At 41.2% G+C, this 13,153-nt stretch overlaps 1 protein-coding gene and 1 non-coding gene across 4 annotated transcripts; both read left to right on the forward strand.

Annotated features, from left to right (window-relative positions):
- Nucleotides 1–2,065: 2,065 nt before the first annotated feature.
- On the forward strand, nucleotides 2,066–12,706 carry GTF3C6 (general transcription factor IIIC subunit 6). 3 transcript variants are annotated; one of them, XM_016217477.2, is made up of 6 exons: nucleotides 2,066–2,167; nucleotides 2,562–2,642; nucleotides 3,886–3,949; nucleotides 4,050–4,094; nucleotides 5,879–5,992; nucleotides 10,515–12,706. In XM_016217477.2, exons 1-6 carry the CDS (start codon nucleotides 2,066–2,068, stop codon nucleotides 10,811–10,813), a joined length of 705 nt encoding a protein of 234 aa, XP_016072963.1. In that variant the 3' UTR covers nucleotides 10,814–12,706. The 3 variants fall into 3 exon arrangements, with proteins under 3 accessions (XP_016072963.1, XP_087673679.1, XP_087673680.1); XM_087817553.1 differs by having other exon boundaries at nucleotides 5,882–5,992; XM_087817554.1 differs by lacking the exon at nucleotides 5,879–5,992.
- LOC148093112 (U1 spliceosomal RNA) lies at nucleotides 8,479–8,642 on the forward strand. Its single transcript, XR_015714643.1, has one exon. It is a non-coding gene; the product is annotated as a U1 spliceosomal RNA (small nuclear RNA).
- Nucleotides 12,707–13,153: the final 447 nt, after the last annotated feature.

Genomic DNA, 13,153 nt, shown 5'->3' on the forward strand with positions numbered 1-13,153 from the left:
CTCAAATTTTGTATATTACTACTACTAATAAAGACATATTAAGTGTTTAATGTGTCAAATACTGGGCTAAGTCTATTTTATATTCAGTATCTCATTTAATCCTCACAATAAACAACTTGCATAAGGCCTTGCTGCTAATAATGCAGCAGAACTGGACAAGTATTGGACCTCATAGCTCATGTTCTTTGGAGCTAGATCATTTTGTCTCGTGTACAAAAATCCTTTATTTTATAATCAGAACGATCCATGAGGTTACTTTAAGAAAATTCTGGCCCTGGTCTCTGTGACTCAATTGGTCGGGTATCTTCCTGTTTACTGAAGGGTTGTGGGTTTGATTTCTAGTGAGGGCACATGCTGGGTTTCGGGATGGAACCCTGGTAGGGGGCGTGCAGGAGGCAGCAGATCCATGTTTCTCTCTCTCTCTCTCTCTCTCTGTCTCCCTTCCTCTCTCTCTAAAAATCAATTTAAAAATCTTAAAAAAAAAGAAAGGAAGAAAGAAATTCTGCCCAGGAGCATTTGAGATTTTGCTCCCTGGCATATGTTGTCAGTTTGACTCAAATAAACTCATAAAAATTCTCAAAAAAAAAAGAGAAGGCTACCCCAAACTTCACTTCTCAGACCTCTGCACTCCCATAATAATTTGTATCTCTTATAGCATGTAAGACAATCTGATTAGTGCATAATTGGTTGGGTCCCTTTATTTTCCTCTTCTAGATCCTATGCTCCTACAGGCCTGAAAACCAAGTCTACTTTCTAGCCCAGGGCTTTTTTCATAGTGGGGGTTAGTGCGGGGGAGGAACAAACTTTCCTATAGCCCCAAGATTCTTCTGGCTGGTCTAATAATTAAATAGACACGAGACAGATTAGCAAGAGAAAATTACATTTAACACATAGGTATGTATGGGAACCCCACTTACATGGGAGAGTCAGAGTCCCTCCCTCCCCCCTGCAGGACAGGTTCAGAGATAGAAAGGGAGAGTGAGGTGTATAAGACAGGGATAAGCTAGGGATGAGGTAAAATAATGCCTAGGGGTCTTCCAAGGGTCATTGCAGGGTAAGAAGAGCAGATATTTAGTAAACATAAGCTTCCGTGCCATATAGGTAGGTGGCTCAAAAAGGTTATCGCTGATAATCTCTTATTATGGACAAGTACAGTAATTTAAGATCTAGGTAAAGAAGTTTGTCTTGAGCCTGAAGCTAAAATTGCCCTTAGATCAACAATCTGCATATCACAGAAGCATATCTTTGGGCAGCTCATTCTAAAGCCCACACACTAGTTAATCTGAAATACGCTCTCAATTTGGCTCAGAGAAAACCTGAATCAGGATTAGTGCTCACAAGATATTGTAACATAAGACTGTTTATACCTGTGGAGAGTTTTTATGAGTTTGAGCCAAACTGCCAACCTGTGTCTCTGAGCAAGATCTCAAATGCTCCAGGGAATAAGCTTCTTTTATGCATCTGATTAAGGCGAGAACTAAGGAAGTTTACAAGGCTGTGGGAGAAAGCACTGCAGGGACTGGATTCCAGGACAGTTAACAAGATTACTGCTTATTTCAAAGGTGTGTTAACCTAGTTGCAGAGAAGCAACCGACAGGGCTTGCTTAAGGCAGATACAAGCCTTTTACTAAAAAGTTACATGCCTGGCGTGTGACTACCCACCATGACCTGTCCACTTAGGAATTTATGATCGGCTCACCCTGTGAAGTTACTTCTCCTTTTTTCCTCCACAATATTAATTATTTCTTCCCAAGAAAGTAGGCTCGGCTAACACAAGGCCTCTGTTTCCCTGCACCTGGTTTCCTTGCTTGCACCTTCTCTATCTTCTCTCCCTCATCGGTCCTCTCCTCCCACCTGGGCTGGTGCCTAAGCGATCCCTCGGTCACAGGCCCTCCCAAGCCTGCCAGGGACCCGGCTCCTGCGCTCAAGAAAGGAACAAGGAGAGGGCCCGCAACCGCCTCCACGTGGGCACTGCAGCGGCCATCCCGCCTCCTGGCAGCAGTGGGTTAGGGCCTGAGCAGCAGCAAGACCGGGCGGAAAGGGGAGGGGGCTGCCCGTACTCAAGATGGCGGCGGCGGTGGGCGTGGCCAGCCGCTCCGGGGCTGCGGGGAGGAGTGGGATCATGGCGGCAGCCGAGGATCCGAGTCCCGGGGATGAGGAAGAGGAGGTAGGGGGCGCGGTGAGAGCTACGACCGAAGCCTGCGCGAGGGGCGGTGGCGGTGAGGGCCGCGCCGGCTGCGCGAGGGGGAGGGAGTCGGGATGCGGCCGGCAGCTCGGAGCCGCCTGGGCCGCCGCTCGCCCCGGGCGGTCGGAGCGGAGCTAGGGCGGCCCGCGGGGGGGCGAGGGAGCTGGCCTCAGGCCTGATTGCTCTGAGGAGCTGTCCTCAGAGTGCGGACGCAGAGGAAGTCGCCTTAGGTAACGCCGCTTGCTTCCGTCCCCGAAGCAGGGCCCCGTTTTGGCGGAGGTGGGGTCGTTGCGATGGGGGTTTGGGGTGCTCCTGTGAACTGCCTCTTGCTGCACCCCGCGCACGCCAGCTTGTTAACCCTTCTGTCCTCCACCAGGAGCAGCTGGTTCTGGTGGAATTTTCGGGAATTATCGATTCAGACTTTCTCTCAAAATGTGAAAATAAATGCAAGGTTTTGGTGAGTCTTCTGGAATTGGGGGATGGTTGTAGATTTTCTTAAATGAAGAACAAGAATGAATGGTGAACTCTCTCCCCCCAAAGACTGATGTATTAATTCCATGTTACTGAGCAGTGAACTCTAAAGACAATCGTAGATGCCCAGGCGGCTGCGGGAGCAGATGGGAGACAGTGCCTGACTGCTCGGGCGCCTGGGTGTGTGGCTGCAGAGAGTTAAAGACGCGGAGGAGGTGGCACTTTGAGATATATATGTGTATATATACATAGCATCGTTTTAGGTAGTGAGGCGGGAGAGAGGATAATCAGATACACATGCACCTTTTGAACGTGGAGAAGGGGAGAAGGTACCTCACACTGTGCTGTCTGGAGCCATGGTATTCAAAGTTACCGCCTGCTTTATCACTTTGCTTTAAAATCTTGGAGCTACTGTTGACAAAACTTCCTCCGTTCTTACCTTAACTTGAAGAGCATATTGACTGAAATAGACCTGTTTACTTGGGTATGAATTAAGCAGCCTTCAGGGTGTAGTTTTAACTTACCTTGTGCTTGCCAGGACAGGAAGCTCTAAGAGGTTCCCCAGGTTTCGGAGATCCATCTCCTTGGTAGCAAGATTACATGTGGCTTTTTCTTTTTTCTTTTATTATTTTCTTTTATATTTTATTTTATTTATTAAAAATTTTTTTTTATTGATTTCAGAGAGAGGAAGGGAGAGGAAGAGAGAAATAGAAACATCAGTGATGGGAGAGTCATTGATCGGCTGCCTCCTGCACGCCCCTGACCTGGGGATCAAGCCTGCAACCCAGGCATGTGCCCTGATAAGGAATTGAACTGTGATCTCCTGGATCCTACGCTGATCCTTAACCACTAAGCCACGCCCAGCTGGGCTTTCTTTTTTTAAAAAATTGATATATAATTAACATACTATATTTCAGGGGTATGACATAATGATTCAGTATTTGTATGTATTATGAAATGATCACTGCCAGTAAGTCTAGTAAACATCCATTACCACACATAGTTATACATTTAATTTTTTTGTGATGAGAACTTTTAAGATTTATTCTCTTAGCAAGTTTCAAAATATACAATAGAGTATTTTTGACTGTAGTAACCATGCTGCACATTACATCCCCAGGACATTTATTTTATAATTGGAAGTTTGTATCTTTTGACCACCTTCACCCATTTTATCCAACCCCTAATGCTTTTTTTCATGATTTTTATGCTCCTATATTCTGATGTAGGGAATTGACACTGAGAGGCCCATTCTGCAAATGGACAGCTATGTCTTTGCTGGAGAGTATGAAGGTAGGAAGATGTCAGAGAGGTGAAACTCCTTTTTAAATATGCTTTTTGGAGAAAGTAGCTCTGTTATTTCTTAGCAAGTTGTCTTTAAATTTTTCCCCAGACACTCTTGGGACCTGTGTTATATTTGAAGAAAATGTTGAACATGGTAAGTAATTACCATGCTAACTCTTTTTACTATGAAATATTTAAAACATACTTAGGTACAGTGAATATTAAAATGAAACATTTCATGTACCCATTGTCTAGCTGTATCAAATTCAACCATTTTGCCAGATAGTTAAAAAGCATTCTAGATACAGTTGAAGCCCCTTGTATACCCCTCTCCAAACTTTGCCTTCTGTCATCAGTCATTTACCTGAAGTTGGTGTTTTTCTTTCCTATACCTGATTTTATATTACATATGTATGCATGCACAAAGAATAAATAGCATTTTTGTATATTTTCAAACTTTATATGTTATAGCATATTGTGCATATCATTCTATAATCTTTTTTCAAATAGAGATACGTTTTGAGATTCATACTGATACATATATGTGTGTGTGTGTGTGTGTGTGTGTGTATATAACTCTGTTTCCCTTGTTTCTTAGTATTCCGTTTGTGACTGTACCACAAATTATTCTCCAGTTAATGGACATGTTGGTTGCTTCCATTTTTACCAGTAATAATCAATAACTAAAACTTATTGAATGCCTTCTATATATATGTCAAGCACTATTCTGAATGTTACATGTTTTAACATTTAATTCTCACAAGTTTACGAGGTAGATCTCATTGTTAACTTCATTTTATATTGGAAAAAAACTGAAGCACAGAACAGGCAAATAACATTCCCAAGGTCATATACAAAGTAAGAAGCAGAGTCAGGATTTGAACCCTGATGATCTGCTCCAGAGCACATGTGTGTGTTTTTTTTAAATATGTTTTTACTGATTTTTTTAGAGAGAGAGAGAAAGAGAGAAACATCAGTGTGTGAGAGAAAAACAATCGGCTGCCTCTCTGCCTCCCTCATGCACCCTGACCCGGGATCAAGTCAGCAACCTGGGCATGTGCCCTTACCAGGAATTGAAACAACTACCTTTTGGTGCATGGGACGATGCTCAACCAATTAAGTCACAGTGGCCAGGGCCAGAGCCCATGTTATTAATTATGCTTCTGTGAATATTCTTATTCTGTGAATATTTTTATTCTCTCTGTGCATATATGTAATAATGTATAAAGTATACGCTTAGAAATGGAATTGCTAGATTGATGACTGTGTGTTGGGTTCAACAATATGAAATGAAGGATTTGGGCTAAATAGTGACAATTTCATGTTGCTTTCAAATGCGTGTCAGTTACACTCACAGTAGCAGTTAATGGAAGTCTGCAGTGTGTTTCACATTCTTAGCTCATAGCCTCATCCTCCCTCCTGCCTATGCCCAGTTTTCTTTAAAGCTGTAACCCTAGGCAGCGGGTTGGCAGCATGTTTTTTCTCAGCCTTCCCTCATGATTGAGAATGTGCTGACTCCATCCAGTCTTGGGCTTTAAGTAGTAAGTCTGACTTTGGTCCTTTATTTTGTGTGGTAGAATTTTAGACCTCATTACCCCTTAGTAAAGCCAAATTTCTGGCTCCACTTTCCTACTTTAGGGCTGGAGCCTAGCAGGCACATAACTTTAATCTCACTCATAGCTCTGTGTGGCTGTCCCCTAGAGTTGTTTGTTGTTTTGAGTCCAGTTGTGCCTTCAGTTCTTATGTATTTTATCTGTCACTTCTCTGCTTGGAGCAGGAGGGATGAGTTAAATCTTGAACTTACTCCAAAATCTAGATAGGAAGTCGTTCAGCCTAACTAAATTGGAATTATTGAGGCTTACTATGATTATTTTATTTGCATTGTATTTATTATATTCCTTTAAGCAGTATAATAATTGAGTTCATTTTATGTTCTAGTAGATGCAGAAGGCAACAATAAAACAGTGCTAAAATATAAATGCCATACAATGAAGAAGCTCAGCATGACAAGAACTCTTCTGACAGAAAAGAAGGAAGGAGAAGAAAGCATAGGTTAGTTCACATAGTTCTCTGAAAATAGGTGATTTAATATTGGTTTTGACAGTGACACATTGCTACCAGGACATTTTTTGTACTTTATAGTAATGACTATATGTAATATGTTAAATATATTATTGAGGGTGCTCCATGAAGAGAACCAAACATAGATTTAAAATTCAGTTGAACTCAAAAGTAGTAGAGGGCACTGGGGACATATTAGAAATCTCTATCTGCTTTGCATTGGAAATAGTTGTGGGGAGTTTGTCAAGAAACTTGACATGCCCTAGCTGGTTTGGCTCAGTGGTTAGAGGCCCTCAGACTGAAGGGTTCGGTTCCGGCCAAGGGCACATACTTCTGTTGCAGGCTTGATCCCTGACACCGGTCAGGGCTTGTGTGGGAGGCAATCAATCGATGTGTCTCTCTCACATCGATCTTTCTCTCTTTCTCTTTCTCCCCCTTCTACTCTCTCTCAAAAGCAATGGGAAAAATACCATCAGGTGGGGATAAAAAAAAAAAAGAAACTTGACATGATCTCCAACCCCTAGGGAAGTCAGCAATCTCCTTTATTTTATTTTTAAATTAAAAATAAATTAAAAAAAATTTTTTTTAAATCCTCGCCCAAGGATATTTTTTTCTTATTGGTTTTTCTTTAGAGAGAGTAGAGGGGAGAGAGAGGGAGAAACATCAGTGTGAGAGAGACGCATCGATTGGTTGCCTCCCACAGGCACATGGACGGTGGCGGGATCAAGCCTGCAACCGAGGTATGTGCCCTTGACTGAGGTATGCACCCTTGACTGGGTGGGAATCGAACCCACAACCCTTCAGTTTGAAGGCCAGTGCTCTAACCACTGATTCAAACCTGTCAGGGCTTTTTTTAAAAATTAAAATTCTTTGTAAGTGGAGAAGATAAGATGATAGCAGTTCCGGATTACCAAGGTGTAACCTCAGAGGATCTCCTGGAAACTTTTGGCAGCTGTAGCAGTCTTTCCCAAGAAACTTACAGCTGAAAGAAGCTGGCTTTGTATGTGAGGAAGGGACTTGAGGACCACAGTTGTTATTCCTGAGTCTAGTTCTTAGTTATCATTCATTTAACCTTCTCTAGTTGCTGATTGCCCCAGACTAGACTTTAGACCAGTGCTTCTTGCACCCATAGCAGCACATATTTGTAGAGATGAACAAATAATCACCTGATGGTTGAAGAGCTCATTGCTCAAAGACAATTTGGAACTCTTGTAAATATGACTCTAATGATGAATATTCATGGCTTGATAGATTTATTGTATTTTAAGGAATAAACATTTGAAGGTACATTAATCATGTAGAAATTAATTATACTAACGTAACTGCAGAACAAGTCTTTGTTCTTATCATGTATATCACCAAACCATCCCCTTTTTTAGGCACTATGAAAATAACAGGAAGAAGGAGGTATTTGAAGTTATAGAATGAACTTCAGAAGGAGATACATATCAGAGAAGCTTAGCTAGCATTTAGGTACTCTTATTAAAGGAAATTATAGAACTTCCTCTCCTGTGGTCTTTAGTAATCTGATAGATCTTTGAGAAGATTTGGGTGTTTTGTTTGATCAAATAAATGAGTAACCAATTATTCATGGCTGTATTATCTGTTGCTGCATAATGGCTTAGAACAACAACACCCCACTGTTTGGGAGTACTCAGCTAGGTGGTCCCGGCTGGGGCCCCCTGAGGTTGCGGTCAGTATGTTGGGTGGGCTGCAATATATGAAGCCTTGAGTAAGGCTGGAAGATCTAATTATAAGATAGCTCACTCAGGTGGCTGGCAAGTTTGTGCTGGCTGTTAGCATGAGCCTTCAGTTCCTTGCCTCCCCGTAGTACTGTTTGAGTGCCCTCCAGACATGACAGCTGGTTCCTCCCAGATCACCTGGTCCATGAGAACAAGGTAGAAGCCATGGTGTCTTTTATGAACTAGTCTTCGAAGTCATTCTGTCATTTCTGCAGTATCCTATTCGGTGTGGGAGGGGACTACACGGGGCTTGAATAACAGGAAGGTGAGGATCATTGGGGACCATCTGGAGGCTGGCTACCAAACATGGCAATGTGCTGGAGGCAGAACAGAACAGATAGGAGATGTGGGCCTTACCTTTTAGAAACTTGCACTCTAAAAGTAAATCATGCCCAGCCAGGTGTGGCTCAGCGGTTGAGCATCGACCTAGGATCCAGGAGATTGTGGTTCAATTCCTGGTCAGGGCACATGTCCAGTTTGCGGGCTCAAACCCCAGTCGGGGGCATGTAGGAGGCAGCTGAACAATGACTCTCTCATCAGTGATGTTTCTATCTCTCTCTCCCTCTCCCTTCCTCTCTCTGAAAGCAATAAAGATATATTTTAAAAAATAAAAAAATAAAAGTAAATCACATTGAAACACATGGCTGAATGTAACAACACCCATTTCATTCAGTTAATTTTAAGTATCTTTTATGTGGCAAGTTTTATACTAAGTAAGAGTAAAGAATGGTGTCAATACTTACCTGGCAGGGGAGATACCATGATTAGGAAGGTGGTTTTCTCAGGGTGAGGCTTATCCGTTGCACTCCAGATGTGCTGACCCCTACTATTTCCCTAAATGTGGGAAATTCAACTGCATAATTTGTGGTAGTAGAGGTCTGTGTTTATGATCTCCCCTGGGAAAAAAAAAAGAGAGAATGGCTTCAAGGTTTTGAACCTGGGTGAGTGGCAGAACAGTGCTCTTGCAGGAAAAAGTATGCAGGTCAGTAGTTGAAGCTGAACTGGAGAGAAAAGGACTAGTCAATTTTTAAAAATATATATACCTTTATTGATTTCAGAGAGAGGAAGGGAGAGGGGGAAGAGAGAGAAACATCAATCATGAGAGAGTCATTGACCAGCTGCCTCCTGCACGCCCCTTGCTGGGGGTTGAGCCCACAACCCGGGCATGTGCCCTGACTGGGAATCGAACCTTGATCTCCTGGATCCTAGGTCGATGCTGAACCACTGAGCCACGCTTGCTGGGCAGGACTAATCAATTTTTGATGGAGACTATATAGGAATAACATGAGAAGACCCATGGGATCAGCAGTTAGACAGTGTCAACAAACAGCTGCAGAAGAGTTAATGGTGAGGAATAGGAGCAGATGGAAGAGGGAATAGGGTGGTGAGAGAGGTTGGGGTATCTTAATATCTAATGAAATTTTAAGGATGAGACTAAACAGCTTGGGCTTGCTGTAGAAATTAATGAGGCCCCGATAAATTCAGTAAAAAGGAAAAAAAAGAATTAAGCAAATAACTACAAAAAAACTATATTTTGTTGCAACACTGGGGGAAAAAATTCTTTTTTTTTTTTTAAATATATTGATTTCAGAGAGGAAGGGAAAGGGAGAGAGAGAGATAGAAACATCAATGATGAGAGTCATTGATCGAGCCCACAACCCGGGCATGTGCCCTGACTGGGAATGGAACCCCGATCACCTGGATCCTAGGTCGACACTCAACCCCTGAGCCACGCCCGGCCGGGCTGGGGAAAAAATTCTTAATAAGCCTAAACTTTTTTCAAAACAACCCAAAACACTGTTGCAAGTATCACAGACTTTAAGCATTAAATATTAACCCTGAAACTAAAAAAACAACAAAAAAACTATTGAGGATCCATGGAAAATATTTTCCTGAAAGGGTAATAAGAATAAAAGAAAAAATTACTAGCATTATTGGAGCAGTTCTTGATTATAGGGGTTTATTGAGGGGTTAGGGCTTTGACTTTGAGTATAGGAAAGAAAACACATTTTTTCATGGTTTTTTGAGAGGTGTTTTATTTGATAATTGGATGTCCCAACTCAGGATGACACATAAGTGCTGATTTGAGATGATAGAGTAGAATCTTCCATGGTATTATGAAAACTAAGTGGGTAAGGAGAAAATGGTAGAGAAGTGACAGTCTTCCTTACTCGAAGCCTTAGAGTCTAAGGTATGAGATGGTAGTGAGAGCTCAAATTATCTCTCAGAATAAGTTGGGTATTGAACTATGGAAGACAAGCTTGGAATAGTAACTAAAGTAGGTTACTTTTAGTGATTTTTAAAAAATATATCTTTACTGATTTCAGAGAGAGGAAGGGAGAGGGAGAGAGAGAGAAACATCAGTGATGAGAGAGTCATCATTCATGACCTGCTTCCTGCATGCCCCTGACTGGGGATCAAGCCTGCAACCTTGGGCATGTGCCCTGACTGGGAATCGAACCATGATCTCCTAGATTCTAGGTTGATGCTCAACCACTGAGCCATGCCCAGCCGGGCACTTTTAGTGATTTTGATGATATATACTCTATAAGCATAACAAGGTCTCCAAGTAAGATGGAAATTATGTGATTATTTATTAGTAGTTACAGGAACCATGGTTCTTGGTTTATGTTGGAGTTTTACTTTGACATATATTGATGGGATGAAAATTTAAAGAAGAATATACTTAAATAACTAAAATTCATTGTTTATGTTTCTTTCTTGGTTTGTCTTCCCACCTTTAAATACTCCCCACTCACCCCCCCAATTAGGTGGTGTGGAATGGCTGCAAATCGAGGATAATGATTTTTCCTATAGACCCAACATGATTTGTAACTTTCTACATGAAAATGAAGATGAAGAAGTTGTAGCTCCAGCCCCAGATAAACCTGTGGAATTGGAAGAGCAAGAGATTCAAATGAAAGATAATTCAAACCTGAGTTATGAACAGGAGAAATCACCACACTTGGAAATAGAAGATTCTGGTCCTCTTACTGATATTCCTTCTGAAACAGAAAGTTCTGTTTTTATGGAAACTCAAGATGCTACCTTAGAAATCACTCCTAAATGAAATGGTTTTTAATAATAGTCAGAATTTTTAAAAGTTTTTATATAAAATAATTGTGTAGCTTTCAGTTGTTCAGTATTTTATTATTTTTATTGGTTGTACACATTTTCAGTTATAGCTACAACTTAATATATCATAATCATTAAGGAACAGATAGAATTTTTAAAAAATATGGTTAGCCCTGGCCAGTGTGGCTCAGTTGGCTGGAGTGTCCTTTACACCAAAAGGTAGCAGGTTCAATTCCTGGTCAGGGCACATATCCAGGTTGTAGGTTTGACCCCTAGATGGGGCATGTACAGGAGCCAACCAATAAATGTTACTTACACTGGTGTTTTTCTCCCTCCATTCCCCCCTGCTTTCTCTCTAAAAATATCAATATAGCCCGGCTGGAGTGGCTCAGCAGTTGAGCATTGACCTAGGATCCAGGAGATCGAGGTTCGATTCCTGGTCAGGGCACATGCCCAGGTTGCGGGCTCAGTCCCCAGTAGGGAGCGTGCAGGAGGCAGCTGATCAATGACTTTCTCATCGTTGATGTTTCTCTCTCCCTCTCCTTTCCTCTCTCTGAAATCAATAAAGACATATTTTTTTTAAAAAACCAATATAAAAAATCATGTCCTCGAGTGAGGATTAAAAAAAAAATGGTTAAAATAACTATAGGGAACATTGATGAGTCCTTTAAACTGGAGGTTTTACTAAGGTAAGTATATAAGTTTTCTATTATAATCATCACAAATTACCACAAATTTAGTAGATAAAACAACACAAATGTATTTTCATACAGTTTTGTAGGTCAGCAGTCTGACATGGGTCTTACCTGGGCTAAAATCAAGGTGTTGGCAGGACTTCATTCTTTTCTGGAATGGAAGGTAGGGGTGGAGATGACATTTCCTTGTTCATTCAGTTATTGGCAGAATTCGGTTCCTTGAGATTGAAGGATCAAGGTCCCATTTCCTTGCTGTCAGCTAAGGGTCATTCCCAGCCTCTAGAGGCTGCCTGCATTCCTTGGCTCATGGTCCCCTTCTCTTCAAAGCCAGCAATGGCAGGTCAGGTTCCTCTCCTGCTTAATATCTATTCTGCTTCAATTATCCTATCTGACCAATCTTTCTTGCCTTCCACCTTTAACGGTCCATTTGATTATACTGGGTCCACCTGGATGACTTCACTATTTGAAGGTCTATAACCTTAATTGATCTGCAGAGTCCTTTTTGCTATGTAACTTCAACAGGTATAGAACTGAGCAGTAGGGCATGAGAATCTTTGGGGGGGGGGGGGGGGTCATTATCCAGTCTACCACAGTAATTATCTAGGAACAGAAAAATAATTCGCAAGTGCTTAAGGATAAAGGTTAAGTTCCTGCTATCCCAGCTGTAATTCCATTCCTTTCCCACTTGAAAAAGATTATTGGAATTTAGCTGTAACATTCTATTGTGATTACCTAGATCTGCTCTAATTTTTATTTTTTTACATAAAATATTCACAAACTTTGATCGAACTGTATGAAATTGCCAATATCTGATTGTTTCTGACTATAAAAAGCAGGCAATTTCATGTGGTTTAACCTGGTACTAATAAGTTAAAACACATCTTACATTAATTACATCATAACTGTTGGAGATATAATTGTATGTTATGACAAGTTAGATAACTAATGTTATAAATGAGGAATTTTTTCTTCAATAAGTTGTGTAACTTTTTACAAAAAAACTTCATTTAAAACATTTCCAAACCATAAGCATGTATATCTTCCCAATTTTTATGTGACTTTGGCCTTAGCTTTTGTTTATTAAAAAGCTTGTTTTCCCCATCATATGTATATGTAGGAAACTGCTAATAACCTTGTCCAGTATCTGTTCTTTCTTTTTTCCTTTGGAATAGAACCCCAGGATTTATTCTGGTTATCAGTGTGCCTAGCTTTTCTTGGTATATATATGGCCATATGACCAAGTTCTGGCCAGTGTCATGGAATTAGAAGTGTTGAGTGATAGATGATTCTGGGAAGTTTCCTTAAACCTTAAGGTGTAAACAGAAATGGGCCAGCTCATCTCTCTTTCTGCTGGAACATGGATGTGATGGCTAGAGCTCCAGCAGGCTTCTTGGACTATAAAGTAGCCTTGGAAATAGAGGCCATGAGTGGCAGAGCAAGAAGATAGAAGATTGGGTCCTAATTTTATGATGCTGCCCTGGACTGCTATGAATAGAGTTAATAAAACTCTCCCAGTAAAAAGGCCTCAAGTTAACTTTTCAGCACTGTTTTCTCTGGAATTGTATTAGACAAGATACTAAAAGAACATCAGCTGTGATGCCAGGCAATATTGTTTATGATTAAAGATGACCCTTTACTGG

This window comes from Miniopterus natalensis, chromosome 5, assembly GCF_054644295.1.
Source record: "Miniopterus natalensis isolate mMinNat1 chromosome 5, mMinNat1.hap1, whole genome shotgun sequence".
Lineage (NCBI taxonomy): Eukaryota > Metazoa > Chordata > Mammalia > Chiroptera > Miniopteridae > Miniopterus > Miniopterus natalensis.